This window comes from Oncorhynchus nerka, linkage group LG19 (assembly GCF_034236695.1).
Source record: "Oncorhynchus nerka isolate Pitt River linkage group LG19, Oner_Uvic_2.0, whole genome shotgun sequence".
In the NCBI taxonomy this organism is placed as follows: Eukaryota; Metazoa; Chordata; class Actinopteri; order Salmoniformes; family Salmonidae; genus Oncorhynchus; species Oncorhynchus nerka.
Window position 1 is genome coordinate 23,904,968 of NC_088414.1, and position 22,796 is coordinate 23,927,763.

At 44.6% G+C, this 22,796-nt stretch overlaps 1 protein-coding gene across 2 annotated transcripts; it reads right to left on the minus strand.

Annotated features, from left to right (window-relative positions):
* Positions 1-934: 934 nt before the first annotated feature.
* Positions 935-21,855, minus strand: LOC115122826 (gelsolin-like). Of its 2 annotated transcripts, XM_029652091.2 has the most exons (17): positions 21,702-21,855; positions 15,728-15,925; positions 15,104-15,258; positions 14,380-14,541; positions 13,852-14,001; positions 13,572-13,661; positions 13,285-13,417; positions 12,610-12,914; positions 12,156-12,289; positions 11,969-12,059; positions 11,738-11,764; positions 10,018-10,188; positions 9,723-9,897; positions 9,495-9,622; positions 9,337-9,414; positions 3,335-3,395; positions 935-3,136 (listed from the first exon to the last, which is right to left on the minus strand). In XM_029652091.2, exons 2-17 carry the CDS (start codon positions 15,918-15,920, stop codon positions 2,967-2,969), a joined length of 2,223 nt encoding a protein of 740 aa, XP_029507951.2. In that variant the 5' UTR covers positions 15,921-15,925; positions 21,702-21,855; the 3' UTR covers positions 935-2,966. The 2 variants fall into 2 exon arrangements, with proteins under 2 accessions (XP_029507951.2, XP_029507953.2); XM_029652093.2 differs by lacking the exon at positions 11,738-11,764 and having other exon boundaries at positions 21,702-21,854.
* Between the last annotated feature and the right edge of the window lie 941 nt (positions 21,856-22,796).

A 22,796-nucleotide genomic window follows, 5' to 3' on the forward strand; every position in this document is an offset into this window, starting at 1 on the left:
TGCTACCGGCGAAAGAGTCGCAGAGAAGCTGGCTAGTGTTTCTTATTTTTCCACCACAGTCGATCTATGGTCGAGCAGAACGTCAGAGCCGTACCGAAGTTTGACAGTCCACTACATCAATGAAGACTGGAAATTGCGAAATGTCTGCCTCCAGACGTCTAACTTCCCCGATGATCATACGGGTGAAGTAATGGCCCAGGGTCTCAACGACTCTGGCATCGTGGAAGATGAGCGAAGACCAACAGGTGTACATGACAACTGACAGCAGGAGCAAAAAAACAACAACATTGCGCTTGAACAACTGGAGCGGACTGCAGTGCTTTGGGCACAGGCTTCACCTCGCCATCCGTAAGTGTGACATTGGATAATTAAAGTGCATTCAAAACAGTGATGTTCAGGCCAGCTGTAGGCTAATGTGTTAGTAGTTGTCATTCTGCCAATCCAATAGCAAATAAACATAGGATGTTTTTAATTATAACAAATGAACTAAATTAATTATATAAATTAAATATTCCAACAGCTAGTGGTCAACCATTCCTAAACAATAGAATAGACGTGTGGGTTTGTTAATTTGTTTTGCACAAATAGGCCTTGAGGCCTTGTATATTTTTTTTCTTTTAATGAAGAAAATTCAGTTAAGAATTATGTCTTGGCCTTTTTTAATTTGTTTAGAGAAAAACAAGATATATATTGTGAATTGTCCAAACCTCTGAAAAAATATATAGATATGACTTTTAGGCCATATCGCTCATCCCTATATCAAGTTAATATTTTCACATCCACATCATTAACCTGTACTACAAAACATGAACTTGTATGTTAGTGTTACCTTCAAAGCTGTAGCGTGTTCTTTCCACTATGATTCAACCTTTAAATACAAAGTATATACACACTTGAAATGGTATACGATGGAGACAACCCTCAACACATCTAGTGTCGGTGACATTGTTTTTTTTATTGAAACAATTGGGGAAAACAATTGACAGGTGTGATGTGGTGGCTAATGAGAGTTATAGCAGCAAAGCTTTGGATTCCCGATGAAGAACCACATTGTAAGGCTGCAGACAGAGACAGGCCAACATGCACTGACCAGTGAGGAGAGGAGTGACACCTAGAATAGAAGCACTAAGGCCTGGGAAAACAATTGACAGTTGTGGGTAGGCCGTCATTGTAAATAATAATTTGTTCTTAACTGACTTGCCTAGTTAAAGGTTAAATAAATTAAAAAAATTAAAGGAATGAAGGGTGCTCCTGTTGTGACACACCAAATAAAAACAAAACTGGCCTGGTTCAGTCCCTCTCCCCTGCATTCCTTTCCATTATGGCAGAGAACCGCTGCGTTCCTTTCCATTATGGCAGAGAACCGCTGCGTTCCTTTCCATTATGGCAGAGAACCGCTGCGTTCCTTTCCATTATGGCAGAGAACCGCTGCGTTCCTTTCCATTATGGCAGAGAACCGCTGCATTCCTTTCCATTATGGCAGAGAACCGCTGCATTCCTTTCCATTATGGCAGAGAACCGCTGCATTCCTTTCCGTTATGGCAGAGAACCGCTGCATTCCTTTCCGTTATGGCAGAGAACCGCTGCATTCCTTTCCGTTATGGCAGAGAACCGCTGCGTTCCTTTCCGTTATGGCAGAGAACCGCTGCGTTCCTTTCCGTTATGGCAGAGAACCGCTGCGTTCCTTTCCGTTATGGCAGAGAACCGCTGCGTTCCTTTCCGTTATGGCAGAGAACCGCTGCGTTCCTTTCCGTTATGGCAGAGAACCGCTGCGTTCCTTTCCGTTATGGCAGAGAACCGCTGCATTCCTTTCCGTTATGGCAGAGAACCGCTGCATTCCTTTCCGTTATGGCAGAGAACCGCTGCATTCCTTTCCGTTATGGCAGAGAACCGCTGCATTCCTTTCCGTTATGGCAGAGAACCGCTGCATTCCTTTCCGTTATGGCAGAGAACCGCTGCATTCCTTTCCGTTATGGCAGAGAACCGCTGCATTCCTTTCCATTATGGCAGAGAACCGCTGCATTCCTTTCCATTATGGCAGAGAACCGCTGCATTGACGAGTAACTTCATACTGAACATGAAGTATTATAGATTAAGGCTATAATGGTTGTATTACTTGGGTGGGGTTATGTCTGGCAGTGTGTTTTCCTGCATTACCCCCTGCCTCTCGTTCAGAAGATTGTACACTGAACAAAAGTATAAACGCAACATGCAACAATTTCAAAGATTTTACTGAGTTACAGTTCATATAAGGAATGTCAATTGAAATAAATTCATCAGAGCCTAATCTTTGGATTTCTGGGCAGGGGTGCAGCCATGGGTGGGCATAGCTCCACCCACTTGGGAGCCAGGCCCAGCCAATCAGAATGAGTTTTTCCCCACAAAAGGGCTTTATTACAGACTGAAATACTCCTCAGCTATTTGTGCGAATGCAACATTTCTGGTATCTTTTATTTCATTCTCATGAAACATGGAACCAACACTTTACATGTTGCGTTTATATTTTTGTTCAGTGTAATATGCTAAGTTCTTCATGTTGAAATTCTGAGATTCTGAATAGCGAGAAACAGTCTGTTGACATCGTAGAAATAAATTTATAGCATATCTCACACATAAAATATATTTAAATATCCATGCAGATTCCCTTATCTAAGCCTGCGGTTCTATTTAAGCCCTTATTACTGGTCACTTACATGCTTATTTGCATATGTATAAAAGCTAATAAAGTATTATCAGGAGAGATTAATATAGTGTACCAGTGCTCTGTGTCAGCTCAACAGGTGTATGAAAGCCTGTTCTACTCTCTCGATATCTTTTTTTATTTATTACAAAAAGCCTCCTTCTCCCACTGGCAGTCAGAGGTAAGGACGTTGGCAGGGCATAAAGGGTTCAACCATTGAAAGTCTCATGACTGGAGCTGCTCAGTATGTGTTGTAGAGCCAGGCAGCAGGGTTAAAGGTGAGGGTTCAGAGCTCCAGCTCAGCCATGGCACGCTCCAGGGGGTCGCTGGTCCAGTACTCATGGTCCCAGCCCAGGAACCAGCCGGTGAACGTGGGCGGCTCGAACCCTTGCTTGATCTTCACGATGGGCGTCCTGCGGTCACGGTTGGCAGGGTCTGACTCAATGTAACGCACAGCTAGGGGAGGAGGGGATTAAATGAGGGTTCTATAGAGGGCAGTTTTCCCAGTGGTAAACTTCTCAATCAAATGATTTAGGTCATGACATGAGTAATGCACTCAAAAGGCAGCATGCCATGTACATTCTCTATGGAAAACAGTCTAGATGATAATGAATGAATAATTAAATTCAGCAACAGTTTTCCATATTCACTTACCGGAGGCCATAGCCTCAGTCTTCTCCTCTTCATGGGCTTCATTCCCGATCCAGACAAACACCTAGAAGAGGATATTCAACCTACATTAGACTACGTATAGCAATTCAAATCAATTTTATTGGTTGTGTACATATATTTTGCAGATGTTGTCACGGATGTAGCGAAATGCTTATGTTCCTAGCTCCAACAGTAACACCTAACAATACTGTGGCGTACCGCGGACAAGCCACCAGGGGGAGACTCATCGAGGCCTGGTGACAGAGAGTCTACATCACGCAGCGGTGGCTCCCTCTGCTGGATGTGCCAGATCTCGACGGGTCCTCCGGCCAAGACTAATTGGGGCCGATTGAGGCTGGTGAGTAACCAAGGGGCTGATTGCTCACCAGCCATACGGGGCCCATAAAGCTACACAGGAGGGTTGGAGGTAGTAAGAGGTTCCTACTGGATAGACATGCTCACAGTCTTCTAGAACCAAGGGGCTCTGTGTTCTACACCAGAGTAGACAGCATTCCCCAGAGCCCAGAAGGTGGTAACCCGGAAGAGGTCTCCTGGAGGAGACTGGCTTCTTTTCTTTTCCTTTATTGTTTAAAATACATCAGTTTCAAGGGTGTTTATCACATTTATGTCAGTGTCTGATCTGTGTAGAAGTCTTGATCAAACCCCTTGGGCTGCCACATGTGTTGGCGAATGCGGGCAAGTCTGACAACGTGGTCAGACCAGGGTTGACGTTTACGCAGTATCAGCATGGACGAGTTGATAGCTCAGTTAGTTCGGGCCCAACAAGCGCAACAGTACAGTCAGGAACGAACGCTGGAAGAACCGTGTCTACAGAAGCCCGCTTGAGGAAGTCAGGAAGCTGCGAGGAGAAACGCAGACCGAATTGCATCCCAATCAGTCCGTTTTTAATCAAGCTAATGGAAGATGATGACAGAGGAGACCTTCCTCTGAACGTTTGAATGGACAGCACTTCGGGAAGGATGGCCCAAGGCAAAGTGGGTGAGTCGGCTGGCACCGCTCCTGTCCGGAGACGCCCATAAGACATATTATGACCTCGACATCGAACAGGAGGCTACCTACGGTTAGCGAGGGAGGTATTCAGCTGCTACAGGGTACAACCTCCCCGTTATCAACAAAGTGGTCATGGATCACTTCTTACGGGCGTTATCTCATGACATGAAGAGGGCGACAAGCCTATGCGCGCCCCAGACCTTGGAGGACCTGTTGGGAGCCGTGGAGACGCACCAGAATACTGAGGCCCTGCTGAACAAGATGCAGGCTAGGACCGATGGATGACCCCACCACCGTACTCCCCAGTCTGACAGTCATCCAGGCTAAAAGACTGCAGACCCGCGGAGAGACAGACGGGGGAGAGTCGACCCGCTGCCGCCGACTCCAGGTGGATGAAGACCAAAGGAGGTGTTTTGAGTGTGGCTCCTGGGAACACCTCGCATGGAATTGCCCGGGTCAAGAAGAGTCGATGTTATCAGCGGGCCCTCGAGACGGAAGTTTACATACACCAGAGCCAAATACATTTAAACTCAGTTTTTCACAATTCCTGACATTTAAACCTGGTAAAAATGATCTTTCTTGGGTCACTTAGGATCACCAGTCAGGTTACTAGGCTTCCTTGATCTCACATGGTTTTTCGGTTCTGCCCACAAATTTTCTATGGGATTGAGGTCAAGGCTTTGTGATGGCCACTCAAATACCTTGACTTTGTTGTCCTTGAACCCTCAGTCCAGCCTCTCTCAGCCTATTGCGGACAGTCTGAGCACTGATGGAGGGATTGTGCGTTCCTGGTGTAACTCGGGCAGTTGTTGCCATCCTGTACCTGTCCTGCAGGTATGATGTTCAGATGTACCGATCCTGTGCATGTGTTGTTACACGTGGTGTGCCACTGCAAGGACGATCAGCTGTCCATCCTGTCTCCCTGTAGCGCTGTCTTAGGCGTCTCAAAGTATGGACATCGCAATTTATTGCCCTGGCAACATCTGCAGTCCTCATGCCTCCTTGCAGCATGCCTAAGGCACGTTCATAGGGACCCTGGGCATATAAGGCTGTAACGTAACACAATGTGGAAAAAGAGAAGGGGTCTGAATACTTTCCGAATGCACTTGATCCAAGAAGGCGTAGTAGTGCAGACGTGTTTGTCATTGTCCCGTGTACATTTTTTCCGTCTTTTTAAAATATATTTAAATCTCTTTTTCCATTTTTAAATTAAATATACCTTCCGGCAACCCGCCTCACCCAATGTGATACGGATCTATTTTTAGACCGTATAGCTAGAACCTCCATCAGAAGCTAGCCATCAGATGATAACCAGCTAATTAGCTACCAGCTATTTAGTTATTGTTAGCCACTGCTAGCGGTCTTTACCTTTAGCTCAGACACAAGCCACTTTTAGCCTGGATAATACCCGCCAGTCTGCACAGCGCGATATCAACCCTGAGCATACCAGACTGCTTTTTTCCACTACATCACCAGATTCCTGCCGTAAGCTCTGGACCATTACTCCAGATCATCGCAGCTAGCTAGCTGCTACTGAGTGGCCCAGCCCCGAAGCTAGCCTTGAGCCAGGCCCATCTCTCAGCCTGCTCAGTGGACCCTATGATCACTCGGCTACGCAGCTGATGCCTCCCGGACTCTTTACTAACACGACTAGAAGCCACTACATCACCGGATTCCTGCCATAAGTTCTGGACCTTTGCATCGGAACTTCGCAGCTAGCTAGCTGCTACCTGGTGGCTATAGTGGCTAACGCCCTTGTCACGAAGCTAGCACCAGTTAGCCTCGAGCCAGGCGCATCTCCCGGCTAGCAAACTAAATTACTCCAGCTACAATACCTCTTTTGCCAATTGGCCTTTGTCGACAAGAAGCCCCGCCGATCCATCACGACTGGTCTGCCGACGTAATTCCGTCCGTTGTGCCCTCAACCGGCCTTTGCTGGACGTCGGTGAAGACGCTTCTGCTAGCCCCGGCCTGCTATCTTTTTTAATGCCGTGTCTCCCGCTTGCTAGCATATTAACGACTACCTAACGGCTTCCCTGTTTCATCTATTGCTGTTCACTGGACCCTATGATCACCTGGCTACATAGCTGATGCTGCTGGACTGTTCATTAATCAAAGTACTCCATTTTGTTTATCTGTCGGCCCCAGCCTCCAACTCAGGCCCTGTGTGTAGTTTAACTGACCCTCTCTGCCCATTCATCGCCATTTTACTTGTTGTTGTTGTCTAAGCTGATTAGCTGCTGTCTTACCCGTTGTTGTCTTAGCTAGCTCTCCCAATCAACACCTGTGATTTCTTTATGGCTCGCTTTATGTCTCTCTCTAATGTCAATATGCCTTGCATACTGTTGTTTAGAGTAGTTATCATTGTTTTATTTTACTGCGGAGCCCCTAGCCCCACTCAACATGCCTCAGATACGTCTTTTGTCCCACATCCCACACATGTGTTGACCTCATAACTAGTGCCTCCAGAGATGCAACCTCTCTCATCGTCACCCAGGTTTAGAGATTTCCATCCCTAACTACAACATTTTCCGTCAAGATAGAACTGCCAAAGGGGGAGGAGTTAGCCTGCAGAGTTGTGTCATACTTTCCAGGTATATGCCCAAACAGTTCGAGCTTCTAATTTTAAAATGAATCTTTCCAGAAATAAGTCTCTCACTGTTGTCGCCTGTCATAGACCCCCCTCAGCTCCAAGCTGTGCCCTGGACACCAATTGATTGCCCCCCATCTATCTTCAGAGTTCGTTCTGCTAGGTGACTTAAACTGGAATATGCTTAACACCCCAGCCGTTCTACAATCTAAGCTAGATGCCCTCAATCTCACACAAATTATCAAGGAACCCACCAGGTACAACCCTAAATCCGTAAACATGGGCACCCTCATAGATATTATTCTGACCAACCTGCCCTCCAAATACACCTCTGCTGTTTTCAATCAGGATCTCAGCGATCACTGCCTCATTCCCTGCATCCATTATGGGTTCGCGGTCAAACGACCACCCCTCATCCCTGTCAAACGCTCCCTAAAACACTTCCGCGAACAGGCCTTTCTAATCGACCTGGCCCGGGTATCCTGGAAGGATATTGACCTCATCCCGTCAGTAGAGGATGCCTGGTTGTTCTTTAAAATTAATTTCCTCACCATCTTACATAAACATGCCCCTTTCAAAAGAAATGTAGAACTAAGAACAGATATAGCCCTTGGTTCACTCCAGACCTGACTGCCCTCGACCAGCACAAAAACATCCTGTGGCGTACTGCATTAGCATCGAATCGTCCCCGCGATATGCAACTTTTCAGGGAAGTCAGGAACCAATACACACAGTCAGTTAGGAAAGCAAAGGCTAGCTTTTTCAAACAGAAATATTTATCCTGCAGCTCTAACTCAAAAAAAGTTCTGGGACACTGTAAAGTCCATGGAGAATAAGAGCACCTCCTCCCAGCTGCCCACTGCACTGAGGCTAGGTTACACTGTCACCACCAATAAATCCACGATAATCGAGAATTTCAATAAGCATTTCTCTACGGCTGGCCATGCTTTCCTCCTGGCTACCCCAACCCCGGCCAACAGCACCATAATTTGCAAATAAATTCATAAAAAATCCTACAATGTGATTTTCTAGAATATTTTTTCTCATTTTGTCTGTCATAGTTGAAGTGTACCTATGATGAAAATTACAGGCCTTTCTCATCTTTTTAAGTGGGAGAACTTGCACAATTGGTGGCTGACTAAATACTTTTTTGCCCCACTGTATGTGGACAACTACAAATACCTAGGTGTCTGGCTAGACTGTAAACTCTCCTTCCAGACTCATATTAAGCATCCCCAATCCAAAATTAAATCTACAATTGGCATCGTATTTCGCAACAAAGCCTCCTTCACTCATGCTAACAAAATACCCTCGTAAAACTGACTATCCTACCGATCCTCAACTTCGGCGATGTCATTTACAAAATAGCCTCCAACACTCTACTCAGCAAACTGGATTCAGTCTATCACAGTGCCATCCGTTTTGTCACCAAAGCCCCATATACCACCCACCACTGCGACTTGTATGCTCTCATCGGCTGGCCCTCGCTACATATTCGTCGCCAGACCCAATGGCTCCAGGTCATCTATAATGATTTGCTAGGTAAAGCTCCGCCTTATCTCAGCTCTCTGGTCACCATAACAACGCCCACCAGTAGCACACGCTCCAGGTATGTCTCACTGGTCATCCCCAAAGCCAACGCCTCCTTTGGCTGCTTTTCCTTCCAGTTCTCTGCTGCCAATGACTGGAACCAATTGCAAAAATCGCTTAAGTTGGAGACCTATATCTCCCTCACTAACTTTAAGTATCAGCTATCTGAGCAGCTTACCGATCGCTGCAGCTGTACACAACCCATCTGTAAATATCCCATCCAACTACCTACCTCATCTCCATATTGTTTTTAATTGACTTTTTTTGCTCTTTTGCACACTACTTGCACATCATCATCTGCTCATCTATCACTCCAATGATAATTTGCTAAATTGTAATGACTTCGCTACTATGGCCTATTTATTGCCTTCTTACTCCATTTGTACACACTGTAAATAGATTTTTCTATTGTTATTGACTGTACTTTTGTTTATTCCATGTGTAACTCGGTGTTGTTGTTTTTTGTCGCACTGCTTTGCTTTATCTTGGCCAGGTCGCAGTTGTAAATGAGAACTTGTTCTCAACTTGCCTACCTGGTTAAATAAAGGTGAAATAAAATAAAAACACATGTATGTATATGATGATATATATAGAAATGATGGACACTATATGAATAGAAAAGGTGTGTAGAGCAGTAGTTATATAGGATGAACCTTGACTAGAATACAGTATATACACATGAAGTGGGTAAAACAGTATGAGAACATTATTAAAGTGACATTAAAATGAATCTGTTATCCACTGTGTTAGTTAATACATCTCCACACTTAATCATATTCACATCTTAGAAAATACCACATGCTAATGTATCTACCTGGTCCCATGTGTCCATGATCATGACATCATCGGTAGCCAGATCCTCTTGGGTCATCTCCCCAGGTACCTCCTCAATCTGGGTGGAGGAAACCAGGAGCATTAGAAAGACCAGGTTAATTAACCACGAATGGCTGAAAGTAATAATATGGGACTCACAATGAAGTTTCCGGTCTTGTTGGAGCAGGCAAAGAGCCTGGGTGGATGGGCGTCCATCTTGTCCTTGCTTCTCAGTCTGGAGGAGGTGCGGTATGCTGCCTTCCCTCCCAGAGCCTCCCAGTAGTCATCTGCACAGAGACACACAGCAGGCAGTTGGTTAGGGCATGCTACAGCCAGCCACAGAGCAAAGAAAAGACTATGTTCATTGCCACAATGTACAGTACATACCAGTCTCTCCACCCTCAGACAGTTCTGAGGAGGACACCCCCAGAATGTCACAGAGCTGCTGGGTGCCATTTTTCTCAGTGTCACTGGCCCCCTGGCCCACCCACATGAACGAGGCTGCTGGGGTCACCAGGAGGAAGGTGTCGTTGGAGTTCAGGTTGGAGGACACAGCATCAACCTAGAGGTGGATGGATGAAACATGGTGTGTGGAAAATGACCACGAGTGTCATGTATTTAAATATAGTGCAGTTGAGTAGCTAATTTCAGAAAAACAGGGCACTATCGCCATGTTACTCACCTCCACTGCTCTTGTGCACCCTGCAGAGTTGGAGCGCACCTGGAAGAGTCGTGTTTCTGCAGGAGCGGACTGACCCCCGTCTCTGGACGTACCTCCCTTGTACACCACCATGGGCTGCCCCCTGAACAGGCTCATGAGGTGAGCTGGCTCCTTGCCCTGGACTACTCTCACCTGGACCACAGAGCAAACTACTTAACAAACATCTATACTGTTGTGATGTACAGCAGTTGGACACATTGTTAATCATGGTGATTCATGCTGGATAATTTCACAAAAATAATTGTCTGTGCAATAAGACATTCTGAGACCAAATGCAGAGAAAATCAGGAAGCAGTGGATCTTTGGAAGAATATAATTGTAGCCTTGCATACGGCTACAATAATACCCCACAGGGTGGCATCAGTGAGCTCTGAACAACAACAGGGTAGGAAAACTGACAAGAGTTATGTGTTCCATGGCGCTCCCTACCCTAATCTCCCAGCATGCTGTGCGCCTGTCTGTATGTCTAGCTGTCTGACAGCAGGGCGTCCTGTTTGCTGGATGCAGCCAGCTTGCCTCGTCATCCCCCAGCACAATGGAGGCCTTCTCTCCCCCTCCCAGGCCGATGGACTGTGTGGCTATCTCACTGTTCAGTCACTCAAGAGTGTGTTTATTCTCCTCTCAACACCATTCCTGAAAGTTTGGGACCTGCGTGGGCCTGCACAAAGCCTAGTTTCAGATTTTTCTTCTCCCAAAATTGGAGACTGCTGGACGGAGGGTTAGAGAGCTTAGGGGCATATTGAGTGAAATAAGGAGCCTCTGTACTGAAAACTTGTGAGGCAAGGTTCCATGTTTATTGTGCTGACTTATTTCCATGCATTAAGTTAGTCTAAATTCTGTTTATTTTGCGTGACTATGATTTATGCTGTTAAAAATGTATGGGAGATGACCTGCGTCATCAGCGTTTCGACTTCATGGACAGTTGCTTGGAACATTAACAGGTTTGTGATGGAAGTTTTCACCCTGGTGGGCTTCTACACAAACTTAGGATCACTGTTAGTCATGCATTAAAACACATCAATAACATAACTACGCAGTGCACGGCAAACATTTTCACACTGTATATAGACAGGAGGGTGAGACACTGACAGGCATAGACAGACACACACAGACAGACACACAGCAAGAGATGGTCACAGACATTCCCAGAGCATCAAACCTTATACAGAGCCAAGGCATGATCTAGAATCACTGTTGGCCTCTAGATAACCTATGCAATGGTCCTTGCTTGAGTAGAACTAAGTTCTTAAGGACAAGCAAGAGAGCTCTTTCCCCCCACTGCAGGCCAGAAAATAGGCTGGTCTGGGAACAGTAGTATGTGTCAGTGGTCGTGAGTGGCGCAGCGGTCTAAGGCACTGCTTCGCAGTGCTAGAGGCATCACTTCAGTCCTGGGTTTGATCGTGATTCCACAATTGGCCCAGCGCCGTCGGGATTAGGGGAGGGTTTGGCCGGGGTAGGCCATCATTGTAAATAAGAATTTGTCCCTAACTGACTTGCCTAGTTAAATAGATAATGCAACAGAATCAGGGAGGGCAAAGGGAACTCCCTCATAAACATGGCTTTGGAATGTCCTGTTTGATTTCTCTGTAAACACATTGAGCCATGTCAGTTAAATACACAGATTCTAAGTCCCCCATGCCTGGGCTATGTACTGAGTCATGCAGCCCTGGCAGAGGAGTACCTGGGTGGTAATAGGAGCCCCAGCAACCTGGAAAAAACAAAGAGTCAGGAAATGACAGGAAGCAATGAGAGGAGGAAAAGGGAGAACGAGCGAACACACTGGTAAGGAAGGAGGTTACTGGGCTGAATACAGATGAGGCCAAGAGGAAAGTATAGAAAAAAGGAATATGCAACGGGAAAAGAAAGTCACTTCTTCCATACACAAACCCACTTACAAACACCCACTCATTACCTGCACAGGCCCACCACCAAGCTCATCGTCCAACTGGGCACCCAAGATGGCTGAAGCACCAATTTCGTCCTGGGAAGAATCACTTCCCTGCCTGAGAAAGACTCCAGTTAGCATGCAAAATATCTCTCATGATAGTTTCTACTGTTTATTTTCCATCATTTTAATTCTACTTTAATTTCTATCTTACCACATGTAGATAATGTGCCCTTGGCGTCCTCCATGGTGATAGTTGTAGAGGATGATGTAACTGTCTCCCCCATAGAATTGTCCGTGTGTGGAGGGGTCCACTTCCACCTTGTCTGATCCCTCAATACGCCAGATCTGTACATGAACATACACATGATGTGACCCCTAGTTGTGGCAGGCTACTGAAACAAAGCTGTAAATGTAAATACAGTGTGTATCACGCATAATCATGTCCCTCTGATTTGATTGCTATCTGTTTTACTATTTAATATCCTTCCTGTTTTGACTGCATCTGGCCGAAACCCACACATGACTGCCTCACAAAATGCAATTACTGTATAATAGACCTATGTAAAGTTGATAGTTACTAATAGCAATACATAGTTACTCTAAGAAAGATTGATGGGAAGGCTTGCTGTCTACACATGCTCCAGCCCCTCCTCTCGTCCGCTCACCTGCTTCTCTCCGTTGCCCCCGTCCACCATGCCGTGCTGGGCAGCCATGGCAGGGGAGTCGTGGAGCGTGGCGGCATCGAAGGACACCTTCGCTATCTTGGCGATGCTGTTGGAGACATAGGCCACGCCCAGGCCCTCCGTCTGGTCCTTGTCACGCCAGTTCTTGAAGAACTGCTTGAAGAGCGGCGTCTCTCCCATCTCTGGCAGGATCTGCACCTGGGTGTGTTTGGGGTAGCCCATCTTCTTGATGAACTCATCTGCTGCTTTCATAGCTGCCTTACGCTCCTCCAGGTTGGCTTCTTTGCCTGGATGAAAGTGTGCGGGAGGGAAGAGAAATACAAAAAAAATAGGTTTCATTAATTAAACCACTTAGAAACTCTAATGACTGAAAATCAACATCTACGTATAACTGTCAGCATGGTTGATAACAGAGGACCATTATCTTTTAAAAGAAGAACCCCCTTCTAGTTGCATCATATTATCTCGGAGGGAGTTCATATGTGACACTGTTCAATGTCTCATTCTTTAAATGTGGTCTGTAATGCTACACTTTAAGTGTTACCAAATGGACATGAAAGCAACCATATCATGCCAAAACAAGTCTAGCTATTGTGCTTTAATTGACTTGCTGAATCAGCTGATGATAATATTTGATATTGGGTGACCCCAACAGACCTTTCCAGACGAAGATCTTGCCATCAGAGCCATGATCCAGGATGAAGCAGTCGCTGGACTCCAGTGCACTCTGGGAGAATGGGTTCTCTGCTGCCACCATGGACATGGCCATGTCTCCACTGCCATTGGACACCTGGGGGAGAGGAGGAGAGACAGAAGAAGAGTTGTAGAGGAGAGATCAGAGATGTTTTTTTCTCTTGATAGCCACAGGTGAATGTGAAAAGTCCTCATAATGCAACTAGACCAGTTGGATGTTCGTTTCAGTGGTTTGTTCACTGTTCTCCAACCTTGTACAGTTTGGCCATTTTCCTGTTTGAGGCATCTGCTTTGATGTCATCAGAGGATCCTTCAGGCAGGTCTGATTTATCTCCCAGAACCTGAAGACACACAGAGAAAATCCCTTTTAGATATACTTCAGAAATGAAAACAATAATTTTACCACAGCTGGAGTTCATTCAAACATCCATTATACATCATTAAATATCATAATGGACGTCAACAAATCACAGACATAGAGTTAAAGAGAGTAGGAAGACCCTCCCGTTCTTTAGTAGTTTATGATCTCACCTCTATCATCTTGTCTCTCTCTGCACCCTCGTCACACACGTACACGCGGGCTCGCCCACTGCGCTCGTTGTCACGGATACCCTTGGCAACCTGGGTGGCCTTCAGCTTCTCAAAGCGGTTGCTCTGGGAGCCACACCACTGGTAGATCTCCTGTGGGAGGAGACAGGGATACACAACACAAAGAGGAATAAACTAAGGAGCTTTTATTCATTTTATTTGATTATTCTTGTTTTGTTTTATACTCTTTGATGTTGTTTTTTTTGAAAGGCGCATAAAATCCCATGTATTATGATTTATTATGATTATTATGTGGGCAGCATCGACCAGGAATTCGTTTGCAAGAATTCTAAGGGTACTTGTACAATCTCTCTATTAAATGTTTATATTTTATTGTAAGCAAGATATAAAACTTACATTGTACATGCTTCTCTGTTTTATCATTTAAATGTGACACCAACGTTTGATGACGCTGTGTCCTATATGAAACTTAAAAGTCCCCCTGTCTCCCTCAGGCTGATGGTAACTCACGCTTCCCAGGTCCAGGATGAAGCAGTCTCCCTGGTTGAAGCTGTCCCAGCTGACAGGCACCTCCGTTGCCCTGACAACACGGCGACCTTTGACCTGCAGCACCCGCTGCATAACCACCTCGTTGGTGACCACATGTTTGAACCCAGATGCCACACCTCCTTTCTAAAACAGTGACAAATGATATGGTACAGTTATTATGCAGGTAGCCTAGTGGTTAGAGTGTTGGGACAGAAACTGAAAGGTTGCTGGATCGAATCCCTGACAAGGTAAAAATCTTTCGTTCTGCACCTGAACAAGGCAGTTAACCCACTGTTCCCCGGTAGGCCGTCATTGTAAGTAAGAATGTGTTCTTAACTGACTTGCCTAGGTAAATAAAGGTTAAATTCATTTTAAAAACATTTTAATAGAATCATTCACATTTCTAGGACACATTTCGCCATACAATTCCAATTTCTATGAATTGTATGGAGGAATACTTTATACTTTTCCCATTAAAAGGTTGATTAGGTTGGTTACTCCATAACCATTCAGGTATAGACTACTGCATAGTGCGTAACAAATCAAATCAAATCCAATTTTATTTGTCACATACACATGGTTAGCAGATGTTAATGCGAGTGTAGCAAAACAATAACCCCGCCTGAAGTATGAATGTAATATCATGTATCATGGACAGGATTGTAGTAATAATGGCAAAAGAAAATGATCTCAAATAATATCTCACCAAGTACTTCAGTCCAGCCTTGAAGTAACCCAGGAATACTTTGGACTCATGTCCCTGGACCTCACGGTACTGGATGGGTTTACCCCCCAGATAGTCATCCATCTGGACTGTGAAGATGGCTGCTGCTCCACTCTCATCCTGGGTGCAGAAATCGCCTGGAGCAGAGAAACCACGGATGTTACACACGGAATTACAACATTTTGCTCTCAGGTCTATCAATGGAGGCCCAACCCCCAATGGCTGCTTAGTCTGCTAGATTTCACAGATGTCACCGATTACTATTTCCCCAAAGCAAAACCCAATTGATACATACCGGTACAATGAATGAACCTAGTTTGGGCATCACTCACTTAGTACATTTCCCATAACATTCTGCTAAGGTTCGATCTAACAGGCTACCTAAAAGTAGGCATGATCAATACAATAAAATGGGCCTGACTCAGCACTCTGCCAGTGTACATCAATCATAGAGATAGAATTAAACTCAACATGGCCGCCGGGCCACCCATCACAGTACATTGACATCAAGAAAAATTCCCGTTCTAGTAATTATATTTCTATGACCTCAATCATATCCACCAGGCTTTGTAATGCAACCCATCCTGCTCCTGGTGCTGTCCTCACCCAGCCAGAAGTGCAGGTCATACTGCAGGTTCCCGGAGCGCTGCTTGATGGTGTTGAGGACCAGGTAGGCGTCTCCCGTGTAGAAGCTTCCATACAGGTTCTCTGGCACGGCCACCAGGTCAAACTTCTCAATCCTCCACACCTGCAGGCCCGCCTGCTGGCCAGCCTTCTCAAACTCAGGATGGTACACCATGCTGCCTGCATGGAGAAATCACACACACTGGGTTAGAAGGTATGGATGATGTATAGAAGATCGTTGTTAACCAATTATAGTTAGGATTTGACAGTTACTGCTAAGAGAAATGGGTTATTCTGTGAGGACTCTGTGAGGACAAAATCGATCTAGTGAAAAACAATAAACGTCAATCTTTAGTATTTGTGGGTATAGTTTGCAGAGGGGAGCCACTCCCTTTACTCAGAGATGTTGCCATGGATATAAAGTTTCAAGTAGTGAGTTATTAATGTCCAGTTGGTGTAATGACTCATTGGTGCCCTGTGCTCTGGGTGTTTCCTTCTCTCTCTGAACAGGAAGTGCCGTGACTCAGTTTGGAACAGACAGCCCCAGCACTGGTGCCACCACAGGACGACATAGGAGGCTGGTGGCACCTTAATTGGGGAGGACGGGCTTGTGGTAATGGCTGGAGTGGAATAAGTGCATTGGTATCAAATACATCAAACACATGGTTTGATGCCATTCCATTTGCGTCGTTCCAGACATTATTATGAGCCATCCTCCCCTCAGCAGCCTCCACTGCAGGATTAGTGTGTGTAGAGAAGAGAGGGGAGACTCCCCAGGAGAGACCGAAGATGAACTACAGCACAGTGCACACACACAGCCCAATGAGACAGGTCCACAAATGTCACACTTCATTCCTATCAGAAACAAAAAAGCCAAGAGGAGCTCTATTAAAAGCTTCAAGTGGGTGCCTACGCTCAGTGAGATTACCACCTACTGTACTTGAGGTAATTTTGGCATGTGGCCATTTTTTTTATTTGGAAGACATTAGCAGTATATCCTGTTAATGTCCAACTGGCAGACAACTCCTTCCTCCTATCCTCTTTGCAGGTCACTATAATGACCATAGAAAAGCATTTCCAAAATGTCTGCCAGTTGTCTAGCTGCCAGGCAATCATGCCTCAGTTGGTTCCTGTACAATAGCCCTGCCACACATTGTTTCCACAGCACCCAGACCCGTAAGTTGTTGCCCACTGAGAGGAAAGTGTCAGACATCCTATATTTTTTCATCTTTCGTAAGCAGTGACTAATAAAGATAAGTGGTGACTTCATCCATTTTTCTAAAACACAACAGTTCAAAAAGAATACTGAAAATGACTATTACTGTAGGCCCACATCCACACAGCATAACACACCCTGAATCAGTTAGATCCACACGTAACGTTCCAGACAGCTTACACAGGCTGTTCTGTGCACCTAAATAAGGCTGTGTTCTAGAGAGAACACAGCGTTTTCTGCACCGCGGTCAATCTGCGTGCCTGTCGACTCTAGACTCCAACTCGTTTATTTAGAAAAAGACTGAGGTTTGAGCAGGCTCCTTCTCAGTTTGTATGACTAACTGTCAGCATCAGAGCAGGCCTTGCCATTCTTTTTGACAGCCCACTGGCCACAACCATGTAAAGAATCCGCTCGTGACCTTGTTAGGGAGAGAGAAATCGTTGGTTCAAAATTCATGCAACCCTGACCCGAAGAATCTGGGGTTCCTTTTTCTTCTGTCTCTTCTCCTCTTTTAAACCTTTGACTTATTTCACAAACAGCCACACATGAATTTGATTCTCTCTTTTCTGACATGAAGACCTGGTAATAGAGAGAACAACAGCTGCAGCTCACTGTGTTTCCATGCCTCCATATATTTGCATTGTGGGAAATTCCTCATGGCAAAATGTGTAGAATAGCAGGAAATTAGCTCAGGGATTCTTGAAAGTTGGGCCAATCCTTGTTCAGCAGGGAATCTTTGTTTTTATAGTATACTTTTTTTAATTTGGTTGCATTATTTGAGCTTATCATTTACATTAAGGGGAATCTTATGAGGGAAATATTTATTTGGGGAATTTTCTAAATACTTTCAATATTATTATTTTCCGTGTAGGCACTATGCCTGGAAATGCCTTTGTCCGGACCAAAGGATGCCAATTTCAAACTCTCCAAAACATTCTAAAAACCGGAAATAATGGATATTAACTTAAAAATGATTTGATGTAGTTTCTTGCATTAGCCCTCTGTGGCTTTAAACAATATTTCTCTAAAAACTGGGATTGCTAAAAGAATCCGTCAGATTTGTCAAAAATCCTAAATGAATCAGGGATGAGCCGGGTCATCTATAGCATAAGGACCCATTATTCATGTCCTCATTACATGTAGTGCAACAAGACCACTCATGGTCTATAAAGTTCTCTACTTTTGATAGATTTAAACAAACAATATTGGAATCACCATGGTCACAACCATAAACTGTCAATTCCATCTGCCTGATAGATTACAATAGAATATACATTTAGGTTCAAAATAGGTTACATTTTGCTGACTCCATCAGATTTATTTCTAACGTCAACTCTGTTAGAGCTGAAATATCTGATAGAATGGTTGTTTTTATTAGAGATTTTAAAATTAATAATTTTCCATAAATTAGTGGATTTGGCTATTTCAGCCACACCAGGTGAATCAAATCGAGCACAAAAGGGCCCCCCGAGTGGCGCAGTGGTCTAAGGCACTGCATCGTAGTGCTAGAGGCATGACTACAAACCCAGGTTCGATCCCGGGCTATATCACAACCCACCGTGATCCGGAGACGCATAGGGTGGCGCACAATTGGCCCAGCATCATCTGGTTTAGGGGAGGGTTTGGCCAGGGGAGATTTACTTGGCTCATCGCCCTCTAGCGACTCCCTGTGGAGGGCTGGGCGCCTGCAGGCTGACCTCGGTTCATCAGTTGAATGGTGTTTATTCGGACACATTGGTGCGGCTGGCTTTCGGGTTAAGTGGTGTTTCGGGTTAAGTGGTGTTAAGAACCAGGGTTTGGCGGGTCATGTTTCGGAGGACGCATGACTCGACCTTCGCAGCGATGAGATAAGGTCAAGGGTTAAATACAAAAATAATAATAATCGAGCACACAGCCATGCGATCTCCATAGACAAACATTGGCAGTAGATTGGCCTTACTGCAGACCTCAGTGACTTTCAATGTGGCACCATCATAGGATGCCACCATCAAGTCAGTTCATCAAATTTCTGCCCTGCTAGAGCTGCCCAGGTTAACTGTATGTGCTGTTATTGCGATGTGGAAACGTCACCAAAGTGGTAGGCCACACAAGCTCACAGAACGAGAACGGGACCGCCAAGTGCTGAAACACGTAGCGCATAAAAATCATCTGTCCTCGCTTGCAACACTCAATACTGATTTCCAAACTGCCTCTGGAAGCACAAGAACTGTTGTGTACGCCAAGCAGTCGTACACAAGCCTAAGATCACCATGGGCAATACCAAGCGTCGGCTGGAGTGGTGTAAATCTCGCCCCCATTGGATTCTGGAGCTGTGGAAACGTGTTCTCTGGAGTGATGAATCATGCTTCACCATCTGGCAGTCTGATGGACAAATCTGGGTTTGGCGTATGCCAGGAGAACCCTATCTGCCCCAATGCGTAGTGCCAACTGTAAAGTTTGGTGGAGGAGGAATAATGGTCTGGGGCTGTTTTGAGTATGTTCTCAACTCAGTCACTGATGGCTAACCACCTTAAGATTGTCAATATTCTGAAAAAAATATTTGAATTACTATTGTGCAAAATACAGTATGATTAAAGAATTGAATTATCTATGCCACTGCTAGCTAGGCTATACTAGCAGAGGTTACTATGTGCATGTTATGTTTCAACACAAGCTACACTCACTCACTTCTCTAATGATAATCTGCTCTGTGTTCTGGCCAGAGACCCAGAGGGGGTAGTTTAGTAGACTCCACACCCCACAGGAGGGAGTATAAATAGAACAGGTCATGTGACTGCTGGTCCCAGCCTCATTGGCACATGGGAAAAAGAGACTGTGTTACTCCGTGCAAAATCTCAGGACCTCAGCAAGTCATAACCCCTCCCTCTTCTCCACAACCACGTAAAAGTGAGTCAGTCATTCCAGGATTCTCACCCCCAGGGACTTGCTGCTGGCCTGCATATGGTGCACCCCTCCCCCGTGAACCAGCCCTTTCTTCCTCAGTATCAGATGAACTGAAGAAAAGCTTCTGGGTTGGCTGGTGCAAAGCCTTCAAACTGGGAAGGGGGGTGCTGGATTTGATCCACTTCATTGAACTGATAGCTGTTTCTATAAACCAATCGTGTGACTGATTACATTGAACAAATGAGGAGAGAGGATGTTTTGGAATTTTTCTGTTTGGATGTTCCCTAATTTTTGCTCATCGATCAGATCTTAGAGTTCAAGGGTTACGTTTTAAAATCAAATCAATGCATAATGCATTGATAATCTAAAATTCTGTTTGCAAGATACATTTCTCAGCACTTAGTGGAGGATTCAGGGGTGACTCATTTTCTCCACTCAGGCTCCTCCCTCAGGCCTCTCCTTCAGATATCCACTCATCCACACACACACACACACACACATTCATGCTACACATATTACATACTGGTCTCTCTCTCGGATAAAATAATCAACACACACAGATAAACACACACACACTAATGATTGGTTATTGTTCCAGCTAACAGTGGAATAAAGTTTGATAAAGTGAGTCACATGGGGATTAGTAGGTGTGCTGAAATCTGTGGTGTCAGACAGCTGGCCTTGGTCTGGGCCCTCTCACAGCTGTGTGTGTAAGATTTAGACACAACAATTCCCCTGCTGACTTGAGTGCCAGAGTGCTCTGTCTCACACACGCAAAAACAGTTTTTAGAGTTGTGAGTGTTACTACGGTGTCTACAAAGTCCATTTAAAGATAGGAGAATGCCCAGCTGTTGATGGGATATGCCCAGTAGGCCTAAACAAATGGGCAATGTGTGGCATTTGATTGCCACGCCCTTTCTCAGCCCTTTCAACAATATACATTAACAAGAGGAATATTTTGATATTCCAAAATGAAAAGTGACCAGAAATAATGTAAGAAGAAAATCTTTCTAGAATTTGTACATATAAAATGTCTATACAAATGTAAATAATGTTGTAAAAAAATATTTACTTTTTCTTCAAATATAGTTTACTTTACACTACAGGGGCAGCATGAAAGTATAGCATACTTAATATAATAATGGTGTTATCAAATATATTGTGCGTGGAAATATAATCCGACCTGAGTTTGACGTGCTTTTCTTTTTGTTCTCTTTTTTTGGCAAATGTCATTGCTTTTCCTATGTTTTAATCCACGTTTTCTCGTCTCTCTCCATATATGGCATCCTTAGATATCATGATATGGCAATGCTCAATTTAAATAATTGTGTCTATGTTAACATTTGGTCATTCATAACGATGGCTGTTTTTTACTCCAATTACGCACATTTACGAACAACAAAGCAACATTGACGAAATAGAGGACCCATAAACAGAGGGGGGGGGGGGGGGAGAATACTCGACCCCCCCACGTAAAGTTGCTGCAAATAGTGTCCAACCAACGAAACATCCCAGGTACTATAGAACTGACTGTAAATTTCGTTTTCAGAATAAATCTCGTAGCCTATAATGATAATCGAAAGAATATACAGGTCCGGTTCTGGTTAAAACAAAGCTTTAAAAGGCTTCTACATTTCTGCATTGATTTGAAGCGTCATTGTAACAAAGGCACCGGAGGGGCGGTCCACAATGTCTACGTAGCCAATAATGATAATAGAAAGAATATAACGGTCCGGTTCTGGTTAAATCAGAGCTTTAAATGGCTTATACATTGCTGCAATGACTTGATGTGTCATTGTAACAAAGGCACCGGAGTGGCGCTCCACAATGTCTAACATTAAAAATGGCATTTCTTACCTTATGCTGTCTGATTTAGACGTTTTCTAGGCCGCGGCGGGTATTTTGGTGATGCGGGACAGGAGAGGGTTTAATTCGACAGGACTATGTTGCTTGGCAGGGTGTATTGGTGCGTCTGGTCTGGCCCGGGCAACTCCCCTCTATGTCATTAACAGGGCCTCCCCCACCTACAAATGGAGTAACCTGGCATTTAACCCCGCCTTGTCTGGATGACAACGACAGATGACAACGCAGCATGAAGGTTGACTATTACAGCTGCGTCTTGCAGATTCTCTGTTTTTAACGGATTGTTTGAGAGCACATAATTAAAATGACCCCTCTTTTTCTCAGTGTTATGCATCCAAACGTGGCCATAAAACACTGAAAAACGATTAGCTTATGTTGCAGTTTATTTTGACAACACTTTGATAAAAAATATAAAATATCCCCTTTTGATATACCTAGGCCTTCATTGTAAATAACAATTAAGAATTTGTTCTTAACTGACTTGCCTAGTTAAATAAAGGCACAATAAAAATAAAATACCTCTTCACTGTTGGAGAGTCATTATGAAGGCCAGTGAAGTCTGCCTGTTGGAGAGACCATGGCACCATCTGCTGGTAAGGCTAAAGTAGACTCAGAAAACTAAAGTACAGTCGTGGCCAGAAGTTTTGAGAATAACACAAATATGAATTTTCTCAAAGTCTGTTGCCTCAGTTTGTATGATGGTAATTTGCATATACTCCAGGATGTTATGAAGAGTGATCAGATGAATTGCAAAGTCCATCTTTGCCATGCAAATTAACTGAATACCCCAAAAACATTTCCACTGCATTTCAGCCCTGCCACAAAAGGACCAGCTGACATCTTGTCAGTGATTCTCTCATTAACACAGGTGTGTGTTGACGAGGACAAGGCTGGAGATCACTCTGTCATGCTGATTGAGTTCGAATAACAGACTGGAAGCTTCAAAAGGAGGGTGGTGCTTGGAATCATTGTTCTTCCTCTGTCAACCATGGTTACCTTCAAGGAAACATGTGCCGTCATCGTTGCTTTGCACAAAAAGGGCTTCACAGGCAAGGATATTGCTGCCAGTAAGACTGCACCTAAATCAAC